The sequence below is a fragment of the Rhipicephalus microplus genome, chromosome 5 (genome assembly GCF_043290135.1).
Source record: "Rhipicephalus microplus isolate Deutch F79 chromosome 5, USDA_Rmic, whole genome shotgun sequence".
NCBI lineage: Eukaryota > Metazoa > Arthropoda > Arachnida > Ixodida > Ixodidae > Rhipicephalus > Rhipicephalus microplus.
In genome coordinates, this window is record NC_134704.1 from 1592209 (window position 1) to 1614754 (window position 22546).

Genomic DNA, 22546 nt, shown 5'->3' on the forward strand with positions numbered 1-22546 from the left:
GTAGCGTGCACCATGGAGACAATCGAGAGCGCCATAAATAGGAAGCAAAGGATACACGACCTTTTTCGTGATTTGATTTAGATGCTGGTAATCGATACAGAAACACCATCTGTTGCCCTTCTTTTTAACCAGAGCGACGAGTGATGCCCATGGGCTTGTTGAGGGCTCAATAATGCCTTTAGTTGACATTTTTTTCACTTCGGCTTGAATAATCTGGCAGTCCGATACAGACATGGGAGTAGCATCATCTCTATTGAAGCGGTGCTGGACAAGGGAAGTTTGGCTGAGTGGTTCATTGTCAAGGTCGGAGATGTGGCGGTAGAAAGCTAAAAGGCGTATGAGGGCGTCTGATTGTGCTGGGGGGAGATCAGGAGCGATCATGGAGCGTATTGACATGTCGAGGCGTATGGCATCAGGTGGGGGACAAGGAAGATTAGTGCATTCATCGGCTGCAAAAGTGGTGACGTGATCATCGGCTAAGGACCGCAACGTGGCGATTAAGATGCCTTCAGGAAGGAATTGCTTCGTGAAGCTGAAATTTATGATGGGTAGATATATCCGGATGGCAGCTATAGTTACGATGCAGTGAGGGACGGCGACGTCACGGGCAATAAGAACATCAGGAATCGGCGTGACGGTGTAATCCCCATCCAATACGGGAGAGGTCGTAGTGGATTCGGCAAATGTGAGGGCTTTAGGCGATAAGCAGAGGAAATCTGTGGCACAGAGGCCACATTGAAATTAAGGTTGAATATCCGGCTTAAGAGGAAGGTCTAAGCAAAGAGTACCAGCGGAACAATCTATCAGGAAAGAATGGGTCAACAGGAAGTCTACCTCCAAGATGAGGTCATGAGAATAGTTATGGAGCACCGTGAATAGGAGAGGAACAAAGCGGTCGGCGATGCTTATGCGAGCTGTACACATTCCAAGGACACAAACAGTTTTGCCATTGGCGACACGTACAGCTTCTGTAGCAGGAAGCGTCAGCACTTTTCATAAGCGGCAACAGAGATGAACACTCATTATGGACATGTGAGCACCAGTATCAACTAGCGCTGTCAGAGAAATACCATCCACGTGCACGTAGGAAGCGTCAATGGAGGGTTTGGTTCAGACAGAGATGATGCAGCACTACTTTCCGGAGCTGCACGGTCTAGTTTTCTGTCGGGTACGATGGAAAGTTGGGTAGCGAGGGATGGCGGCGTGGCTGAGGCAACAGGGTTTGATAGCATTGAGGGGACGGAAAACAAGCAGGAAGGCGACTGTTAGGTGTGTCGAAAGCAGGATCCGTACGGCTGGGCGAATACTGGCGAAGATCTCCATATAGGGCGATAACGTGCGAAAGACAGGCTCCTATGCGGAGGCATCCAGGAGGCACAACTGTAGCGGTAGACATGTCCAACGTGATGGCACCAGAAGCAGATCGGTTTGTCATCTGGAGTCTGCCATTCCGTGGGTTGCGAGATCGTGGAGGAATGAATCGGTCTGGAGGAGGTGCAAGAGATGGGGCAGGTGACAGGGAACCTGAGATTGGCAAATTCTTGTGGTACGACCGCCAGAATAATGGAGATCAGGGGGGTTGTTTATCATAGCATGTTCAAAAGTAGAGGGCTGAAGCGGCGCTGGACTTGCTGCTTCAAGTTCCCTTTGAACGATATGGGAAACACTCTGCTCAAAATGCGGGCGGTAGAATCAGAGCTGGTGGATGTAGCAACCGTGTTTGGCAAACAAGAAAAAGAAGGGCGCACCCGGCGACTTTTTGCTGTTTCAAAACAGCGGCATTCCTGAATGATGCAGTTGATAGTCGAGACGTTGGTGTAGACCAGCAAATTGAAAGCATATTTCGCTGTTCCCTTTAAAACGTGACCAACCTTGTCCGCTTCAGACATCGTCTCGTCCACTTTCCGGTAAAGAGCGAGAACTTCTTGTATGTAGGACACATACAAGTCAGTTGGCGTCTGGACACGGGTAGCCAGCTTCTGTCATGCAGCTGCGTGGCAACCGGTCAGGTCCCCAAAGATGCCACATAACTTCTCCTTGAACGTGTCTTAGCTGGTGAGTTCGGACTGGTTTGTTTTGTACCAGACTCGTTGGGGTTCGTCCAAGTGGAAGAGAACATTAGAAAGCATCATGGTTGGGTCCCAGCGGTGAGTTTGATTGACTCGTTCATAGAGCAAAGCCAGTAGTCGACATCGAGGCCATGGGTTGTGCAGAGAATGTCCTGGGATCATGGCGCGTGGGTACCGTGACAAAGGTTGTCGCAGAAGTCGCAACGGAGAAAGCGACGGGTTGTCACTGTAAGCCATGGCGAGAAATTGGAGATGCGGCCACTGCGAAGCTGTGTGGTGAGGACGGGAAACGTTCTACCTCCACCAAATGTGTTATGTGAGTTACGAGCCAATATATTGCAAATATATTTAGAAAATATATTTGCAAAAGCGGTTGCAGTGCTGGCCAATCTGGCTCCGAGCTCGAGCAGCAAGCGACCTTCATCCTCTTCGTCGGGCACACATGCACATTGACAATATGCATTGCGGCAGCCTACATGTAGCAATATATCATCATCATCATCATCAGCCTGACTACGTCCACTGCAGGACAAAGGCCTCTCCCATGTTCCGCCAGTTAACCCGGTCCTGTGCTTGCTGCTGCCAATTTATACCCGCAAACTTCTTAATCTCATCTGCCCACCTAACTTTCTGTCTCCCCCTAACCCGCTTCCCTTCTCTAGGAATCCAGTTAGTTACCCTTAATGACCAGCGGTTATCCTGTCTACGCGCTACATGCCCGGCCCATGTCCATTTCCTCTTCTTTATTTCAACTATAATATCCTTAACCCCCATTTGTCCCCTAATCCACTCTGCTCTCTTCTCGTCTCTTAAGGTTACACCTACCATTTTTCTTTCCATTGCTCGCTGCATCGTCCTCAATTTAAGCTGAACCCTCTTTGTAAGTCTCCAGGTTTCTGCTCCGTAGCTAAGTACCGGCAAGATACAGCTGTTATATACCTTCCTCTTGAGGGATAGTGGCAATCTACCTGTCATAATTTGAGAGTGCTTGCCGAATGTGCTCCACCCCATTCTTATTCTTCTAGTTACTTCAATCTCGTGGTTAGGCTCTGCAGTTATTACCTGCCCTAAGTAGACATAGTCTTTTACAACTTCAAGTGCACTATTACCTATCTCGAAGCACTGCTTCTTTCCGAGGCTGTTGTACATTACTTTCGTTTTCTGCAGATTAATTTTAAGACCCACCTTTCTGCTCTCCTTGTCTAACTCCGTAATCATGAGTTGCAATTCGTGCCCTGAGTTACTCAGCAATGCAATGTCATCGGCGAAGCGCAGGTTACTAAGGTATTCTCCATTAACTCTTATCCCTAACTGTTCCCATTCCAGGCTTCTGAAAACCTCCTGTAAGCACGCGGTAAATAGCATTGGGGAGATTGTGTTCCCCTACCTTACACCCTTCTTGATTGGTATTCTGTTGCTTTCTTTATGAAGCACTATGGTAGCAGTTGATCCCCTGTAGATTTCTTCCAGAATGTTTATATATACTTCATCTACGCCCTTATTCTGCAGTGTCTGCATGATGGCTGATATTTCTACTGAATCAAACGCCTTCTCATAATCTATGAAGGCTATGTATAGTGGTTGGTTATACTCTGAGCATTTCTATATTACCTGATTGATAGTATGAATGTGGTCAATTGTTGAGTAGCCTGTTTGAAATCCTGCTTGTTCCTTTGGTTGATTGAATTCTAATGTTTTCTTTACTCTGTTAGCAATTACCTTTGTAAATAGCTTGTATACTACAGAGAGCAAGCTGATCGGCCTGTAATTCTTCAAGTCCTTGTCATCTACTTTCTTATGTATTAAGATGATGTTAGCGTTCTTCCAAGACTCTGGTACCCTTCCTGTCAGAAGACACCTCGTAAACAGGGTGGCTAGTTTTTCTAACACAATCTGTCCTCCATCTTTCAGCAGATCTGATGTTACCTGATCCTCACCAGCAGCTTTGCCTCTTCGCATGCTCTCCAAAGCTTTTCTGACTTCTTCTATCATTACTGGTGGGGTGTCATCTGGGTTACTGCTAGTTCTTATAGTATTAAGGTCGTGGTTGTCTCAGCTACTGTACAGATCTCTGTAAAACTCCTCCGCTATTTCAACTATCCTATCCATATTGGTAGTTATTTTGCCTTCTTTGTCCCTTAGTGCATACATCCGACTTTCGCCTATCCCAAGTTTCCTCTTCACTGCTTTGACGCTTCCTCCGTTTTTCAGAGCGTGTTCAATTCTCTCTATGTGATACCTTCTTACATCGCATACTTTACGTCTATTAATCAACTTCAAAAGCTCTGCCAGTCCTATTTTGTCTGTTGTACTTGAGACTTTCATGATTTCACGCTTCTTAATGAGATTTTTTGTTTCCTGGGAAAGCTTGCCAGTGTCCTGTCTAACTACCCTGCCTCCAACTTCCACTGCACACTCCGTAATGATACTCGTCAGATTATCATTCATTGTATCTACGCTAAGGTTGGTTTCCTCACTAAGAGCCGAGTATCTGTTCTGCAGCGACACTCTGAATTCCTGTACTTTCCCTCTCAGTGCTAGCTCATTGATTGGCTTCTTGCGTATCAGTTTCTGTCGTTCCTTCTTCAAGTCTAGGCGAATTCGAGACCGTACCATTCTATGGTCACTGCATCGTACCTTGCCAACCACTTCCACATCCTGCACGATTCCTGGGTGTGCAGTCATTATAAAGTCTATTTCGTTCTTATTTTCGCCATTAGGGCTCCTCCATGTTCACTTGCGGTTTCCTCGTTTTCGGTAGAAGGTATTCAAAATTCGCAAATTATTGCGTTCTGTGAATTCTACTAGTAGCTCTCCTCTGGCGTTTCTAGTGCCGATGCCATAATCTCCTACTGCCTGGTCTCCAGCCTGCTTCTTCCCTACCTTTGCATTAAAGTCGCCCATCACTATAGTATACTGTGTTTTTACCTTACTCATTGCCGATTCCACGTCTTCATAGAAACTTTCAACTGAAGCGTCATCATGGCTGGATGTAGGCGCGTAAGCCTGTACTACCTTCATCTTGTATCTTTTATTCAGTTTAATTACAATACCTACCACCCTTTCATTAATGCTATAGTATTCCTCTATGTTGCCAGCTATGTTTCTGTGAATTAGGAACCCCATGAATTAAGAACCCCGTGAATTAGGAACCCCTGTAAATTAGCAATATATATATATATATATATATATATATATATATATATATATATATATATATCCATCACGACAGGACCACTTCTAAACAACAGCATAAAGGATAAGAGAATCAACTATTTTTATTATGGCATATTGTTTGCCATTCATTCTTCAGCATTTAGAATTGTCTCTGTGCCACAAAATTGCCTGCTTATTACATGACGTCCTGAATCAGGGAAATGTCGTTGTGTTCATTACAGCGCATGTACATTGCTTTAAACAGGGCATTCACGCTGAACAGCACCTAATACTTTTGGGGGCAGCCGGAGAGCATCTTCATTTAAATATGTTTCAAGTAGACTAGCCGCCGGTCACATTAGCGGCTAATTAAAGCAGCTGACGAGATAAAATATTACAAGTTCAATAAAGTATTTTCACCTGCAGCGTCAAAGCGTTTAGTAGTTAGTGCGTGCACACATATCTGTGAGCTGGTCCTTGCTGAGAAAGAGAGAGAGAGAGAAATAAAAAGCGCTGCATGTGTGTGCATTTTTACTGTCTATGTTGTATACCGAGCTGCAAAAGAATATTCAAGTTGAATGAAAACCTACTCGCCCGACTCTCAAATAAGCCTCCATAGTGCTAAGAACCATAGTCTTTCAATTTCCCGTCGAGTCCACTCTTTTATTCGTCGCCACTTTGCAAGCTGTCACCATCGCTCCAAGGTGCCATAAGCAAGGTTGATCGGGTTTATCAGTAACTAGAGCGGAAGTCCTTTTTTGGCCATTCCACATAACACTATAACATTAAAGAATATTTATAACGTTCATCATCTCCCAGTAGCTTCGACAAAGTACCGATGATGACATTCATATTCAATCAAAAAAACTAATTTTCCTGAAGCTGCAGATGATTTGACCAGTTCATAAAAAGTTTGCCGTTCCCATCTCTAACTGCATCGGCCAGTCGCAGCAGAACAAAAGCGTGGACAAGTTATGCAATGTTATTGGGTGCCTGTTCATCGCTGGGCTGCTCTGCAATGCTACAGCAAAAAATGCAAAAGTGCCCCATAGGTGGCCCGCACTGCAAGAGCCAACAAAAAAAATTGTCACAGGAAAAATTTTCGAGAAATTTCACTATATTGCAACATTCTCTCATAACAGCATAATTAGGTGATTATTGTGGTGAAGGAAAACTTCACCTTAATTGTTGCTTTCCCCAGCGTGTAGCCAACACTGACCACTGTCGAAAGAGGTGGGGCTCAGCCCCCCTAGCTCTTCTCAGTGGGGGGGCTCGCGCCCCGTTTTCTCCCTCAGCTGGTACGCCTATGATGATACGGTTATGGTTGATGTGAATTTTGTGATGATACGAATTTTATGGTTGTTTTAGATGGACTACATCATATAAAATACGCCTTGATTCGGTGTTATATGAATGGTTTCCCCAGCCACCGCGGATGATACGAATGTGTGATTGACTGCTGCATGCAATCAGCTCAACGTGGCAAAATGCTGCCGCGAGGCCGACGCAAAAAAATTGGTTTGAGACCAATTTTCCCCCTTGTGATAGCATAGTATCACCTTTTTGCTTCACGGCTTTGGCTTCATCGGCTACTCTATTGCTCTATCTTTCAAACCACGTGATGACAACTACAGTGTTTCTAAAGCACTGTAACAGGCCCCGAAAACTGTCAAATTCCCGCGATGGCCGTAGAGGATGAAAAAATTGACCACGGCGAGTTTCGACTCTTGCGCGCGTAATGGAACTACTCACTCCTCTTTTTAGCGGTTGGATAAGTTAGCGTGAATTTTCCCTGTTAGGGGCGCTCAACGCGGCAGAAATTTTTATTTTAGGATGTATCAAAAAATCGTTAGATTAGTAGTTACTACATCGTTTTTCATAAAAAATTGAATAAAATATTTTTGTATTACCTTTACTAATAATGCAAAAGTGGTGATTTTTTTAGTTTAAGTATTAAGATTATCTTGACGCTCGAAAAGCAGCAGCCCATTGATATCGATTGCGTTTCAGTTAATTTGTATAAATTGTACCGTGGTTAGCCACGGTACTTTTTGTCGATCGGCATTGCGAAGCTCCGTTATAATATAGCTTTGATATATCAATGCGAGCTTGTGTGTCAGACTTTAGGGGCCGCTACAGCAAAGCGAACGTGTCTAGAGGCTGTGAATCATGTCAGCTGCTCTGCTTCATCGACATCTGGCTGCCCAGCCTCCAGCGTGAGAATTCAACGCTGGCAAATCACTCAGAGACTGCCTACGAAGACGGAATAATCTTGCACAATGTGGGCGTGTTCGCCGGTGAGTGAAAATGCACTGCTTTGCATCTGAACATGGCCCCTTTCTTTTGCATGCACTACAATTTTTGTCATTTCATAAGGCTTTTTGACTTGTACAGTTAATTAGATGCACACCTTGTGAATGTTTGAGATTGTTTACTTCGTTGTCACATTTGCTGAAAATATCTTTACTTCTAAAATTTGTAGCACAGATCACAGCATAAGTTCTACCTGTTTCTGCTCAAACGAGTCTGCTGCAATATGTGCTCATAAATTCAATACATAGTAGAGCCAAGTGAACCTTTAGTACATATACACATTTGTACATTTTTGGTAAGTTTTCAATGAAGCATATTACATTTGCATGAACCATATAGTCCATTCGGTTAGGGAAGTGCCTAGCTTTGTCTTCTGAAGAATGTCACTAAAGCATATTCATTATAATGGCATCCACAAAACAAACTCACAGAAACAGCAATGTTATGTTCACACTACCTTTTTTATATGCAGTGTTCCCATATACATTCTTCCAGTCATGCATCACCAATCCGTTCACGCTTCTACCAGAGTAACCAGGACTAATTTTTTTCCTACAACCCAACCGCAGCCTCCAAGGAACTGCTCATATCAGTGTACGGTTGGATGCCTCACCACTCTGAACCTACCTCAAGTCAGCGGAGAATGTGTCATCACTGAAAGCAAGCTAATAGGCCAAAACCCTCGCAAGGTATGGTTGAAGATATTTAATTTATTGAACATAATTTGTTCAACCATTTTTGTCGTACCCTGCTCATGAGTCTGTTTTTTTTTTCTTCTCAGAAAATTGGACTAAAGAGAGATCATTGATTTCCAAGCTACCCACATCCAGTCGTAAGAAGCTCTACAGTTGCCATAGTGACAACCCCATGCGCCACCAATATGCCAGGCGGACAAATGGAAACCATATACCGAAAAGCAGTGATAGCGTATGGTATCTTCAAGCAGTACGACATTGGATGCACAGATTATTGTTTCTTGCTTTATGAACTACTCAGTTTACCGGAAATGTGCAGGCTTTGAAATTCTTGGACAGTGCATGTCATGGGGTTCACATACTGTACTTCACGCTACGTTTCACACTTTGCATAGAGTATCACATATAACTAGGTAGCAAATGGGCTTGTAGTAGTGCATATTTAGCAGCACTCCTTTTTCAAATTGTTTATAGATTGCTGTGAATGTAAAGACTGTTGCAAGGCAGTGGTAGGTACAGCTATAGTAGTGTTGAAACAGTTACTGATACTGCGTGCATGTTGGGAGTGACACTATCAAAGTTCTAAAAAAAACTGTGCAAGAACTTATGCCTTCATTAAGCAAGACATATTTTGCAGAGGTAGCAATCGCAGAGCTGAACCATGAGAGTAAATTTTCTAGAAGAATAAGGAAGAATAAGAAAAGGTGATTCACATTTGGCAAGCATTCCCAAATCATGAATGATAATCTGTCACTAACCCTCACGAAGAAGGTATATAACAGCTGCGTCTTGGCCGTACTTACCTAAAAAGCAGAAACCTGGAGGCCTACAAAGAGGGTTCAGCTTAAATTGAGGACGACCCAGCGAGCGATGGAAAGGAAAATAATAGGTGTAACCTTAAGGCACAAGAAGAGAGCAGAGTGGATTAGGGAACAAATTGGCATTAAGGATATCGTAGTTGAACTCAAGACGAAGAAATGGGCATGAGCTGGGCTTGTAGTATGCAGGCAGAATAACTGCTGGTCATTAAGGTTAAATGACGGGATTCACAGAGAAGGAAAACGCATGAAGTAAAGACAGAAGGTTAGGTGGGCGGATGATATTAAAAAGTTTGTACGTATAATGTGGCAGCAGAAAGCACAGGACCAAGTTGGTTGGCCGATCATGGGAGATGCCTTTGTTCTGCAATGGATGTAATCAGGCTGATGATATGCCAAAAACAAGCATTGACATGCACGCAAGCAGTGAGCCTTAGTATTGAAACGTGTTTCAATATGTGTGCTTCGAAACATGTTTGTTTACATGAAAGAATTAACGCAATCAAAACGAAAAGTAATCAGTAATTTGCATTTACTTGCATTTCCTCCACTGTGACTCAATCATCATCATTTGTAGCTTGTCCAAGGGCTCCAGTTCAGCATCCGAAACCTCATCTGCTGAGAAACGCTGCTATTCGGTTGTTTTCCACCTCTAGTAAATTTAGTTTGGTTTGTTTTTGCAAAGTGTTCTGATCACTCTGGACAGACTTGTGCAAGCAGCAACAAAAACAAGGGGCTCCCAGTTTGAATTAGCGTAGAAGTGTGGTAGCTTGGGCTAGTTGGTATCACATGACGATAGTTAGAGCGCGAGAACAAAACAACGACACAGAGACAAATCCTTCTTGTCTCTGTGTCGTCGTTTTGTTCTCGCGCTATAACTATCGTCTTGAATTAGCTGTTGTGGATACCAATGTGTTCAAATTGTCGAGAGGTTTCTCCCAACAGAAAAACACAGGGCTGTGCGCTATTACTTAACCGAGCTCCAATAACAACCTTTTAGTGTAATATTATTTCCTTTATCTAAAAAACCTGATGCATGACAAGGCATTTTTAAATATATGTTAATTTTTAACAGAACAACGATTGAGTGCACTGGGTAGGTATAATCAAAGTTGGCCAGTATTTGTATATGTTGATGATTCGAATGCCTACTAACAGCTATTTCCTTGATATTGCTGTGAAATATGTAGCCAAAAGGACTAGTTTTGTATGATACTCGTGTTAACAGGGAAGTAGACAGTGTGGGATCCCGATTTGGGGAGCGAGCGTGACGCCACACTCTTGGAGTGAACGGACACAGTTGACACAGTCGGTACAAACCAAAGAACAATACACATGTTATTTTAACTAATTTACAACGACTTTATCGTTCGTTGAATCGATACATCAATCGTTATCAACACACTAGGACATCCGTACACAATATCACCATACACTCCATGACTAACCCAATCACACGACAAACACACAATAACAGGACAAACACAATAACACACCTAAGGCAGCATCGCCAACGCTTGACTTACCACGAGGGGCCTTGACGCGCAAGCCGCGGTACCACGCCAGAGACAACCGTTCGCGGCAACCGCCATGCACAGAAGGGACTCGCTCAACTCTCGCCCACTACCAAGGGTTCCTTCCATCAGGGGTCACTGCCGGCGCCACATCATGATGTGGATGACGATAGTGGTGGCCAACTCTCGCGAACACAACGCCACCCACCGCCTGGCGATTGTAACTCAAAATGCGGCTTTTGGGCGAGACATGTTTGCCACGCAGAGTAAACAACTTTACAGGGGGTGTCAGCACCCTCACATTTTTTCAACTTTAATTAATACCATATTCCGAAAAAACAAAGAAATCGGCTACACAAGCTCTAACAAAAAAAAAATCACAACACGATGTCTCTACATTATGTCCGTGCACCACGACACTACCGCCGGTTAACACTGCTGCACTGTCCGGATCGACTGCACCTCAGTACAGGTCCCGCAACAGCAACATTGGTGTCAGCGCGATGAATCGTCACTCGTGCTGACACATCTTCCTGTTGTGACCAGCACTCACGAGGGCGCTGGATTGTAGGCAGTTGCGCAGGTCCCAGGCATCTCGTTCGCCCGACCTTACGACCACGTTCCTGGCGAGCGGCGCTGACGATGTGCAGGAGACAGCCAGCCATGGATTGCAACACTCCCGCTCCGTACATTCCAAATACTCGAAAGAAAAAATGAAGCAGGACCTAGGGAAGGGAGCTTTGGTCTTTTCGCCCACGTGGTACGATGGTCAGTACTGCTAGACATCGGCGGCGGCCAAGACGCCCATCAAAATAAAGCAAAATTCACTTTTTGCTGACTCGTGCTTCGCAAGATAAAAAAACTGAGGAAGATAGAGTGCAACACCTCAATGCCAAGATCTACCTAGTTGTGCCACGGGCGACAAGCGGCTGCGCAGAGCCTTAGGAGGCCTAGTGAGTCTCTCAGCAACAACCGACATCCACCCAGCACCCAGCCTAGGCGTAGAAGGGGCAGCCGAGAGGAGACATTCACTCTGTGAGGTGGCCCTATTGCTTGCCGCACATAGTAGCTTACCAAGCAATCAGCATCCACCGTCTCGGACAATGGAGCGACGCTACGGCGTCGAGCCGCAATGCCAGACAGCAACGACGCCCAGCTCCCTGAGCCCAAAGAGATAGAAGAAGCTATTTACAGAAAATCGAACAACCCACGAGGCTTCCGTATCCACTCGCTTTGGGCCTGGCCTACAGACCACGTGCTCTAGGCCTTGCTCCCCCCAGGATGCAGACCGCACGGCTCTCGTCCAAACTAAACGTTTTTGAAAACTAACAACATTAACAAAAAAAAACACCTGAGAGCACAAAAAAAGTAAAGAACTCAACGTGCCAACAAATTTAAACATGTCACAAATACCTATCTCCTCGCTCTCAACAAAGCACACCACCAACGCTAGCAAAGAAGTCCCCCTAGGCCTACTGTACCCCGGCTCTAAAAACAATAAAGGGGTGCTGACACCCCCTGTAAAGTTGCTTGCACTGTGTAGCGCACGTGTCTCGCCCAAAACCACTATCGTCATCATGGTGTGGCGCCGGCGGTTACCCTTGCCGGAAGCAAGCCTTGGTGGCGGGAGAAAGTTGAGCGAGTCTCTTCTGCGCGTGGCGGTTGCCGCGAACGGTTCTCTTTTGCGTGGATCCTCGGTGCGTGGTACTGCGGCCTGCACGTCGGGGCCCCTCGTGGTAAGTCAAGCATTGGCGACGCTGCCTTGGGTGTGTTATTGTGTTTGTCATGTGATTGTGTTTGTCATGGAGTGTATGGTCCTAGTGTGTTGATAACGATTGATGTATCGATTCGGTGGACGATATCGTCGTTGTCAATTAGTTAAATAAATATGTGTATTGTTCTGTATTGTTCTTTGGTTTGTACCGACCATGTCAACTGTATCAGTTCACTCCAAGAGCAGGGCGCTCGCTCGCCAAATCGGAATCCCACAGCAGGCAATAGTGAAGAATAAAAATGAGAATTCAGCTTCTGCCGTTGCTCATCGTTTGAGCAGTGTCTTTGATGAATATGCACCATTGGCACAAAAAAAAACTCATTAATTCATCTGTCAATGCAAAGCATAAAAATTTCGAAGGTCATTCAAAAAGTAAGGGCCATTTGGTTCCAAGCAAGTAAATATTCACGTAGTCGAGAGTTCGACGGAATGCCGTCTGGTCAGGTAAAGGCATTGTTGAAAAAACAGGTCACTGACCAATGTCATACAAAACAATGACGTTTCCGGACCCGTACGGGTCTCTTGTTCACAATGGAATGACGGCTGAGCAACAGGTTTCTTATGTACGTTGAGCGCATGACGCAAAGTCCGGGAGTACACGTGGTTTAGTGTGCATCCGCCACAAGTGTGTGCATTAGTGTGCATCCGCCACAAGTTTAGTGTGCATCCGCCGCTACGTGAGCATCTGCCACAAGTATGGACAATCGGCTATCACCAGGATTCGTCAGTTCTTGAGTGCATCTACACGACTGGCAGCCTTCAAGACGCACCTGCGTTTCAACGGAACCTGTAAGTCCAAGCAACTCATCCCAAAATCTTTGCAGTTAAAGCACCCCGTGAAATCGGCATTCGGTCATCAAGTCATTTCGAAAGCTGAACGGCAGTTTTTTCAAGCACGGATAGAAGACTGCAAGCAGACTGTCAAGCGCCTTGAGACTGACATTTTCTTCACAACACGCCAGCTGGAATTCATCATGCCTGAATTACTCCCTGCAATACATCTCGTGGCGAACCAAGCATTGCGACGACGAACAGAAAAGCAGGAAACGTCACAAGAGCGCAAACTGATTGCTTTGCTAGAAAAAGGCAGGAAAACCAGAGGACCCATGTTCGAGGTCAGGAACTTGTCGTCATACGAGCTAACTCCTGCGGAATGCCAAGTTTTGAGCCGTGGTCTCAACTTCAACCAAGCAAAGCAGCCGGACACACGCAAGGTCGTGTGTGCTGTCGAAAACGCTATTGGTCTACTTGGAGAAAGTGAACGAGACGAAATCCGTACGAGAGCAGTAGGTATACTATCGAGAATTCGCAAGTCTGGCTGCCAGCAAGTCCTTTCGGAAGACGAGAAAAAAGCGATTAAGGCATTGCACAAAAACAAGAAGATTGCCGTACTTCCTGCGGACAAAGGCAACGTGACGGTTGTGCTTGACCGGTCGACGTATGAGTTGAAGATGGCGGAGATAGTGGGGGACTGTACAACGTACGCCAAGATTAACAAGGATCCTACCTCGAAAGTCCGAACGGGCCTGCAAAAGACGCTCTCTAGTATTTTTCAGACGCTTCCTGCATCAGCAAAAAGGTTATACTTCCAGCTGCTGTGCACCAATGGTTCTGCTCCAGCGATATACGGTTTACCGAAGATTCACAAAAGCGGAACGCCTCTAAGGCCCATAGTAGATTTCACTAGGTCACCCCTATACAGCCTCTCAAAGTATCTTCACGGAATCCTGCCTCCCCTTGCAGGCAAGACTCAAACTAACCTCCGGAACACCAATGACTTCATAAGCAAAATGAAGAGTATCACTGTGGATGTCGACGAAGTACTGGTTTCATTTGATGTCTGCTCCCTCTTCACAAGTGTTCCCGTCGACCTTGCTGTAGACACTTCCAGACAATTGCTTCACAAGGACACGACATTGGCCGATCGCACACCGTTCGACGTCACCGAGCTGTGCACCTTGTTACGGTTTTGCCTATCCAACACTTACTTCTCGTACAAGGGTGAATTCTACAGGCAAGTTTTTGGTACCGCAATGGGAGCTTCGATTTCGGTCACAACTGCGAATATCACAATGGAAGCAATTGAGCAGAAAGCATTGGGAACATTTCAGCCGAGACCCAAGGTTTTTCTGAGATACGTCGACGACTGCTTCTGCGTGATAAAGAAGAAAGACGTCCAAGCTTTCCTTGATTGCCTAAATGGCGTCGAGACTTCCATCAAGTTTACTGTGGAAGAAGAAAAAGACGGTTGCCTCCCTTTCTTGGATGCAGTTGTAAAACGTACTCCCACAGGCCTCGCCTTCGCTGTGTACCGAAAGCCAACGCACTCCGGTAGATACCTCGACTATGAGTCAGTCCACCCGGTAGCCCACAAACGCTCAGTGATTCGGTCTTTAGTTCAACGAGCGATTCGCATTTGTTCCGATGAAGAAAGCCTGCAGGAGGAGCTCCGGACCATTGAAGATGACCTGATCAAGAATGGATACCCCAGGAATTTTATTAGGAAAACAACTAAATCCGTCATGCATAAACTGCAGTCAACTAGTCAGGCCATGCATAACACATCGTCTAAAAAAAAGCGTGCATCGATTCCTTATATTCGAAATATAAGCGAAGCCCTAGCCCGTCTATTCAGCAAACGTGGTGTACAGATCGCGCATGTTCCAGCAAGCAAGCTTAAGACTGAGTTGCTAAATGTGAAGGATCCTCTCCCTCGGGAACACTTTCCTGGTGTGGTCTACAAGATACCATGCGCCGATTGCGAATCGGTGTACATTGGCACGAGTGGAAATTACTGCAAACGTCTGATGCAACACAAGAATGACGTCGCCAAGGGCCACACAGTGACAAATGCACTCGCAGAGCATGCCGAGAAGACGGGCCATGAGATAAGCTGGGACAACACACGCATCGTGGCCACGGAGAAGAATTTTACAACCAGACTGAACCTCGAATCACTAATCAATCAGACGACAAGTAACACAATCAATAGATCATCTGGCACACTAAACCACGTGTACAGCGGACTTTGCGTCATGCGCTCAACGTTACATAAGAAACCTGTTGCTCAGCCGTCATTCCATTGTGAACAAGGGACCCGTACGGGTCCCGAAACGTCATTGTTTTGTTTGACATTGGTCAGTGACCTGTTTTTTCAACAAGTAAATATTCAGTAGCAAAAGTTTTTATTGATGGGCTTAGTTTAGCGAAAACCTACTTCACTTTTCTACAGAATCACTTCTAACTTATTAGTGCTTCTCTTACCGTCGCAGTAGTTTCTTTAGTCAATCTGAATAAAAGATCGCCGCTTGGTAATTGAACCTGTTGCGTTTGATGATCTTGAATCTCTCGCTGTCTTCAAATCATACCCCGAGCCACAGTTTTGAGTGAAAGAAGAGGAAATAATCAGCTGGCACAGGACAGCAGGGCGAGTAATTAGTGTTCCCTACCAAAATATTTGATCTTTCCATTGGTTCTGATTGTGGTGCAAGGATGCATGTTGTCATGTAAGAAGCCGATTCCGGATGAAAACTCGTGACGTCAATGTTCATCGTACTTATTACTGTGGTGAGTGTTTTACAGTATATGTCAACTGTATGTGTGGCCTACATTTTATGAAATTAAACATTAAAAATTCCATTTTTGACTTCGAAAATGGTAGCCAACAGTTTCTAACTGGAGCAAGCTAATTGCATCAATTTTTTCGTTTTTTGTAAAAAGGTGCGGTGGCACCACTGTGTTGTTTCTGCAATTGCGTACACTATGAAGCGTCATCACCTGTGCAACAGTGTGCGAAAACAAATCATCCCTGTTTTGTCAGTAGCAGTCCAAAAACGCTCATCTACTTGATGTCTTTAGTGTTCGAGTAGGTCGGTAAGCATTTTTGAAACCTAGCTTCATGATATCTGGACATATCAGCTACAATTGTGCCAGTTGTATCGAGGCCAACAAGGGGAACTTTGTTTTACAGACCAGCAACTGTTAGTCCTCAGTCTATTGCAATATCATGTCTACTTGAACAGTTTGGTTGGTCTGGATGCTTGGCATAGACCTGCACTCTTTTTCGTATGCATTTGTGCAGCCATTTCGGAAGTCTCAACACCATGTTTCAACACTTGTTTCACTCCTCACACTTGGTCCATGAACTATGCACAACTCCTCGTAAATTGGAAAAGCTATTGATTCTTTTACATGCAAAAATGTAAATACAGCGTGCACCCCACAACAGGCGAGAGCAACAATATTCGCCAACATTGTTGTCTGTGTTCCCCGTCAAGCAGATGACTACTGAGCCAGAACAATCACTTCAGCACTTTTGCTGAGAAGTAGCAGAATGTGCTGTGCACAACCCTCTTTAGTCTGATGTGCAAATACTTAAAGATTAGGAAATGGCCCTTACTTTGTGAATAAACATCGTAGAAAATTTCATCATGCAGATTTGACCGCAATGATTATTAACTGCCTATTTTCCTAACATTACTACCATGACTTCAAGCACTTCTTTGCTGTCTGGTGTTACTAGTGTTCCATATGTCCCTATTGTATGCGTATATGTCATGTGCAGTGTATTGCGAGTGCTATCCACTGCTGCATAATTTATTTTTTACGAATGAGTGCTTTCAGGAGTACCAATTGCAGGCATTCTGTATCTAATTCTCTTAATTTGTCATCGGTGACAACTTTCACAAGAATGTTGACTTGCTAAAATGTTTGACTGAGGCTTTCATTATTTGCCAACTGTTACTTAGTTAAAGTGCCTGTCATTGCAACTCTTTTACTTCTTTTGAAATGTAAACCAGGTTTCCTTTCCAACATGATCCTGTAAATGCTGTTTTCCCAGGATGCACTTGCTTACTACAACTGGAAGTTGATCTAGTTAGTCGTAAAAAGATTAGACGCGCAGGTAAAAACAGAGATTCTAAACACAATATCGAGAACAACAGGGATACCTAGCACAACAGCATGGCGTCATTTCTTTTTATTCAACACGATGTGTTTCTCGTCAATGCCTTGTCAAATATCATATTGCGGCTCAGGCTAATCGTACTGACATTGCACTTTTTGAGAGCATGTGTGGTGAAAAAGACAATGGGCAGCACAGTACCATGTACTGTGCAAGCGGTGTCCAGTGCCAGTATCGTTGTCTCACTGAACGAGCCAAGAGACAAAGTTGCACAATTTCGGAGGGTAATTTTATTAAACAGATGGTTATCACTGCTTTTCTATTCATGTATTGTTCAACTCTGTGAGAGATAGTGTTCCTTGTTTACATGTACAGCATATATGCTGTTGCATTCACGATTGTCAATAAACAATGTAAGCTTACTTGCTTGGCGTGTTTTTTGCCAGTTGAGGCCTCTCGGCCACTCGGCGGCATAGTGAAAATATTTATAGTAACGTTAGGGTGCCGTGAACGTGAATACCACCCCGCAATAGCAGCGAATAAATGTCTATAAACCTGCAGGCGCGCACCGCAACCCCCCACCCCCCCCTACCCGCTAGCTCAATTATGATGTATGGATGGATGGATGGATGTGGCTGTACCCTTGAGATCGGGCGGCGGCTAACGCCCCCTAGCCGTAATACTTAGTGAACTAACCACTAGATTTATCTTTTTTTTTTCCTTTAAATAGTGAAGTTGAGGGCTGGTACTTTGGAGTGAAGGTTTTAATTTTCACTCGTGCCTTGACTTTAGCCACCAATCAGATAACCTTCTTCTAGTTAATTCTACCCCCTTAAAGTCTACTTTGCCCTCCCTGTTCCTAAACCCCAATGCTTTGAAAAACTATGCGCCATCATCCTGAACTATAGGGTGAAGCCCTTTACAGAACATTATCAATTGTTTGGCAGTTTCCTCCTCCTCTCCACATGCACTGCATACCGTGTCTACTCCTTCGTTATTGGCCTGATATGTCTTGGTTCGCAATACTCTCGTCCTGGCCTCAAACACTAGGAAATTACCCCGAGTATTATCATAGATCCCTTGCTTGGCAATTTCCTGCTTAAAAGTTCAATAGATCTCTAGTGCAGACTTCTTAATCATGCCAATTCTCCACATGTCAGTCTCCGTTTCCTTCACTTTCTTCTTAACCGATAGTTCTTTTTGGTTTGGCCACCTGCTGTTTTCTAAGTATTTACCAGTGAATTTCCTGGTTTGCTTCAAAATTTTGTATCGACATTTTTCATGTACAAGTAGCTGAAAACCTTCCTAGCCCGATGCTCCTCCCCCATTTCTCTTAATTTCTTCTAAAATTTCATCTTGCTGCTAGCTTCCCTGCCCTCAAATGATGTTCATCCCATATCACCTCGTTTTCTCTGATTTGGCGTATTCCCGTGAGCTCGGAAAGCAAGCCTACCTATTCTATTTTGCTTAATTTTTAGTCTTGCTTGAACTTCCAATCTCATGCACAAGACCGGATTGCCGAACGTTAGACCAGGAACCATGACCCCTTTCCATATTACTCTCACAACATCATAGCTATTGTAATTCCACAGCGCCCTGTTTTTCAACACCGCTGCATTCCTGTTACCTTTAGTCGTCACGTATATTTCGTGTTCCCTTAGGTACTTGGCCCCATTGCTTATCCATACGCCCAGATATTTGTATTTATCTGTTATCTCTAGCGTGACCTCCTGTATTCTAAGCTCACTATCTTCGTTGTCATTAAAAATCATGACTGCTGATTTTTCCTTGCTGAATCTAAAATCTAACCTATCTCCCTCATTACCGCAGATGTTATCCAATCACTGCAAATCTTCCTTGTTGTCGGCCATTAGCACTATATCATCTGTGTACATTAATGCTGGTAGTGCCTGATCAATGAGTTTTCCTTGTTTGACTAAAGAGAGGTTGAAGCCCAGCCCACTTCCCTCTAATTTTGCCTCTAATCCTTGTAGGTACATCATCAATAATAAGGGTGACAGAGGGCACCCCTGCCTAAGCCCCCGTTTTACCTCTGCAGGCTTGGATACCTGTTTTTCCCACTTTAAAACTACCTTGTTACCTTTATAGATACCCTTTAAAAGATTAGGGACTACATGTTTCACGCCTAGTGTGTCCAGTATTCCTCACAATTCCTCTTGAACCACGGTATCGTACGTTCTCTTGATATCTGAAAATGCTAGCCACAGGGGCCTTAGTTCCTTTTCTGCGATTTTGATGCACTGCGTCAGTGAAAACAGATTGTCTTCCAATCTCCTGTGTTTCCGAAACAAATTCTGCAGTTCTCCCAGCACCCCCTCATCCTCTATCCATGGCTGTAGTCTTTCCTTTATAATCTGCATCGCCAACCTGTAGACCACTGATGTCACTGTTATAGGACGGTAGTTACTTAAGTCAGCTTTGTCCCCCTTTCCTTTATAAATCATGCTTATTCTGCTAAGCTTCCATCTATCGGGGACTTCACCATCGATTATTGTTCTGCTTACTGCCTCTCTCAAAGTATGTCTAGACTTCGGACCCAATGTCTCTATCAGCATATTTGGAATGCCATCTGGGCCTGTTGATGTACTACTTGGAATCTTCTTCTCAGCCCTCTCTCACTCTCGTTGTCAAAATGGAGCCATTGCGCCACTTGATCCATCATTGTCTATTCTGGTGCATAAGGCACTTCTTTGTTGAAATGTTTGTGTCACCCTTGTTCTTATATATTCAATAGCTTCATCTCCTTCTAGCCTAGCACCTTGAGCTGTAGTTATAAACCTCTGCTCAAGGCTTGTTTCAAGTCTTAGGGAGTTTAGATGCTTCCAAAATTTCGCAGCTGCCTTTCTGTCCTTTTTATATACTTCTGCCAGCCACTGAGAATCATTTCTCTAATCTTTTCATTGATCAGGAGGGATGCTTTCCTTCTAGAGCTTAGAAAGATGTCCCATTTTCTTTCAACATTATCTGTCGGTTCACCCCGCTGCTTACCACGTCTGTGTTTTCTAGAGGCTTCCTGACGTTTTGCTATGGCTCTCTTAATTTCCCCATCCCACCAACTCTTGTGCTTGTGTGTTCTTTTCCGGGGTGACTTGTCACGTGCCTTAGCAGCAAGCTCTAGCTCAAACAGTCTAATTAAATTCGTGTATGTCCACACTGTTTTATTATCCTCAGTGATTACTTTCTCAATTTGTTTAGTAGCTATTTCTATTTGCCTTTCTGAATAAAAATTTTCCTGTAGTTGCTGATCTTGTTTCCTTCCCACTTTCACTGCTCTTCTAAAACTTAGCTTGATACGTTTGTGATCACTACCCAGACTTCTGGAGCCACCTTCATCTATGTTCATTCCCCTGAGCTTATCGTACATCCTCTGTAACATCATTGCGTAATCTATCATCGGCTGCAGTCTTCCTACCTCTCATGTTATTTGCCCTTCACACTTCTCAGTTCTGTTGCAAATGATCAAATCATGCCTTTTGCACTTATCTATGATCATTTTTCCTGTTGAGTCAGTATAGCCATCTATATCTTCTATGTGCGCATTCATATTTCCTAGTATAATTATCTCGCACTCTCCTCCTAATTCCTCAACGTCCTTTGATATACACTCGACCATTGCCTGGTTTTCCTCTTTGGCCTTTGCTCCCGTCCACAAGTACACCAAACCAAGGAGTGTCATTTGCTCTGCCACTTTCCCTTTTAGGCATAAATGTTCCTTGCACTCCTGCTTGACCCTTTGCCAGTCTGTACTTTTATGAATGAATGCCCAAATACCACCCCCCTTTCTGCTGCCTTCTGTTCTATTACAATATTCTCATACGTAGTCGGAATTGCAAGGTGGTTGCTCCATGTCCTGAAGATGTGTTTCCACAACCCCATATACCATCAGTTTCTCCTGCCTCAACTGCTCTTCTATCTCTTCCCACTTTAACCTATTCCTTCCACCTTGCATGTTAATATAGCCTTTGTCTGACTTAGCTTGACCCTTGTGCTTACGTCAATTTATTCTCCCACGGACTCCGTGTGGCTTGAATATTTGGGCCCCTTTAGAACCGTCTTCGGCTACACTGTTGGCCTCAGAGCTCTGGGCCCCCCTAAAAAAACTGTGGCTTGACGACCCATCCTATTACTGATGATAAGCCTACCAGCGCCGTCTCTAAGTTGGATAAGTTAGTTCACAATGCCACCTCTACCCTTATTTTTGTTGCAATGTCAAAGGTACAGTTTCCCTTATCTAATTGGTAGTAACGCATCTGTAACCAGAGTTATTGAATCATACGAGTTGCGAAACTCTCCATAGGATCCATGTATCAAAATCTGAACATAACATTGGCTGAAATGGTGGAAGTGAGTAGATTGTAGCGCTATCTCTTGACATCAAAACCAACTAGAAAGTGCATTGTTTTGTGTTTTTGCATTATTGTGAGCTTCGCCACATTCTGCCAAACAGCATGGCAGCATGACGATAGTTATAGTGCGAGAAGAAAACGACGACACAGAGACAAGATGGACACGAAGGACACGAGCGCTCGTGTCCTTCTTGTCTCTGTGTCGTCATTTTGTTCTCGCGCTATAACTGTCGTCATTCCATACCAACTAGCCCAAGCTGCCACACTTCTGAGCATGGCAGCGCCTAGAATTTGTTCTTAGGTGAATTGGTGCCTAAGGGGGCTGAACATGTTACTTTGTCGCAGTGGTGGAGGCGTGATAAAGGACAGAGGAGCTGCTTGTTCTCTTGATGATCTGTCCTTTTTCTTGTTTTCCGCATTGCGCTAGAAGTAACGTGGCTATAACAGGCGTGTTCGTGTGGTACACACCTAGCACAGCGTTAATGGACGGCGCAGCGAAGTCGGTAGTATATCAGATTCGTGTGGAGAGACCACGATGTTTACATTTCGGCAAAATAGTGAGCGGCAAGGCGTGATGCAAGCGGGATGCAGCATAGATCCAGGTGGATCCACCCTGTAAGTCTGTCAACGGCAGCAGACAATGTTGCCCGAGAAGCAAACGCCGGTGCCACTGGAAAGACTCCCACGAACATCGCACCTGAAAAGAGTGCTTGAAGTGCTAGTTGCAAGTAAATAGCAATTTTCAATGTTCCCACTTTCTTGTCATCGGACTTTTATAATTATATGGTATCCCAGCCAGTGTCTCATTGATTTCGCGATTAGTGGAATTTGACTGCTGCGTGCAAGACAAAGTGGTTAATTCGCGGTAAGTACTGATCGGTACTGTTGTGCCTTGGTTTGCACTCTACCGTATCTGTGTCTTGTTTGTGCGACCATA

The 22546-nt window shown here is 44.5% G+C and overlaps 2 protein-coding genes across 8 annotated transcripts in view; both read left to right on the forward strand.

The window, feature by feature from the left end:
- LOC119174040 (intermembrane lipid transfer protein VPS13A) overlaps window positions 1–22546 on the forward strand; it is a 1344268-nt gene that overhangs the window by 760759 nt on the left and 560963 nt on the right. The gene's annotated exons all lie outside the window — the stretch shown is intronic.
- On the forward strand, window positions 1879–21712 carry LOC142817153 (uncharacterized). 2 transcript variants are annotated; one of them, XM_075894215.1, is made up of 3 exons: window positions 1879–7522; window positions 8108–8227; window positions 8320–21712. In XM_075894215.1, exon 3 carries the CDS (start codon window positions 13314–13316, stop codon window positions 15513–15515), a length of 2202 nt encoding a protein of 733 aa, XP_075750330.1. In that variant the 5' UTR covers window positions 1879–7522; window positions 8108–8227; window positions 8320–13313; the 3' UTR covers window positions 15516–21712. The 2 variants fall into 2 exon arrangements, with proteins under 2 accessions (XP_075750330.1, XP_075750331.1); XM_075894216.1 differs by having other exon boundaries at window positions 5285–7522; window positions 8320–13446.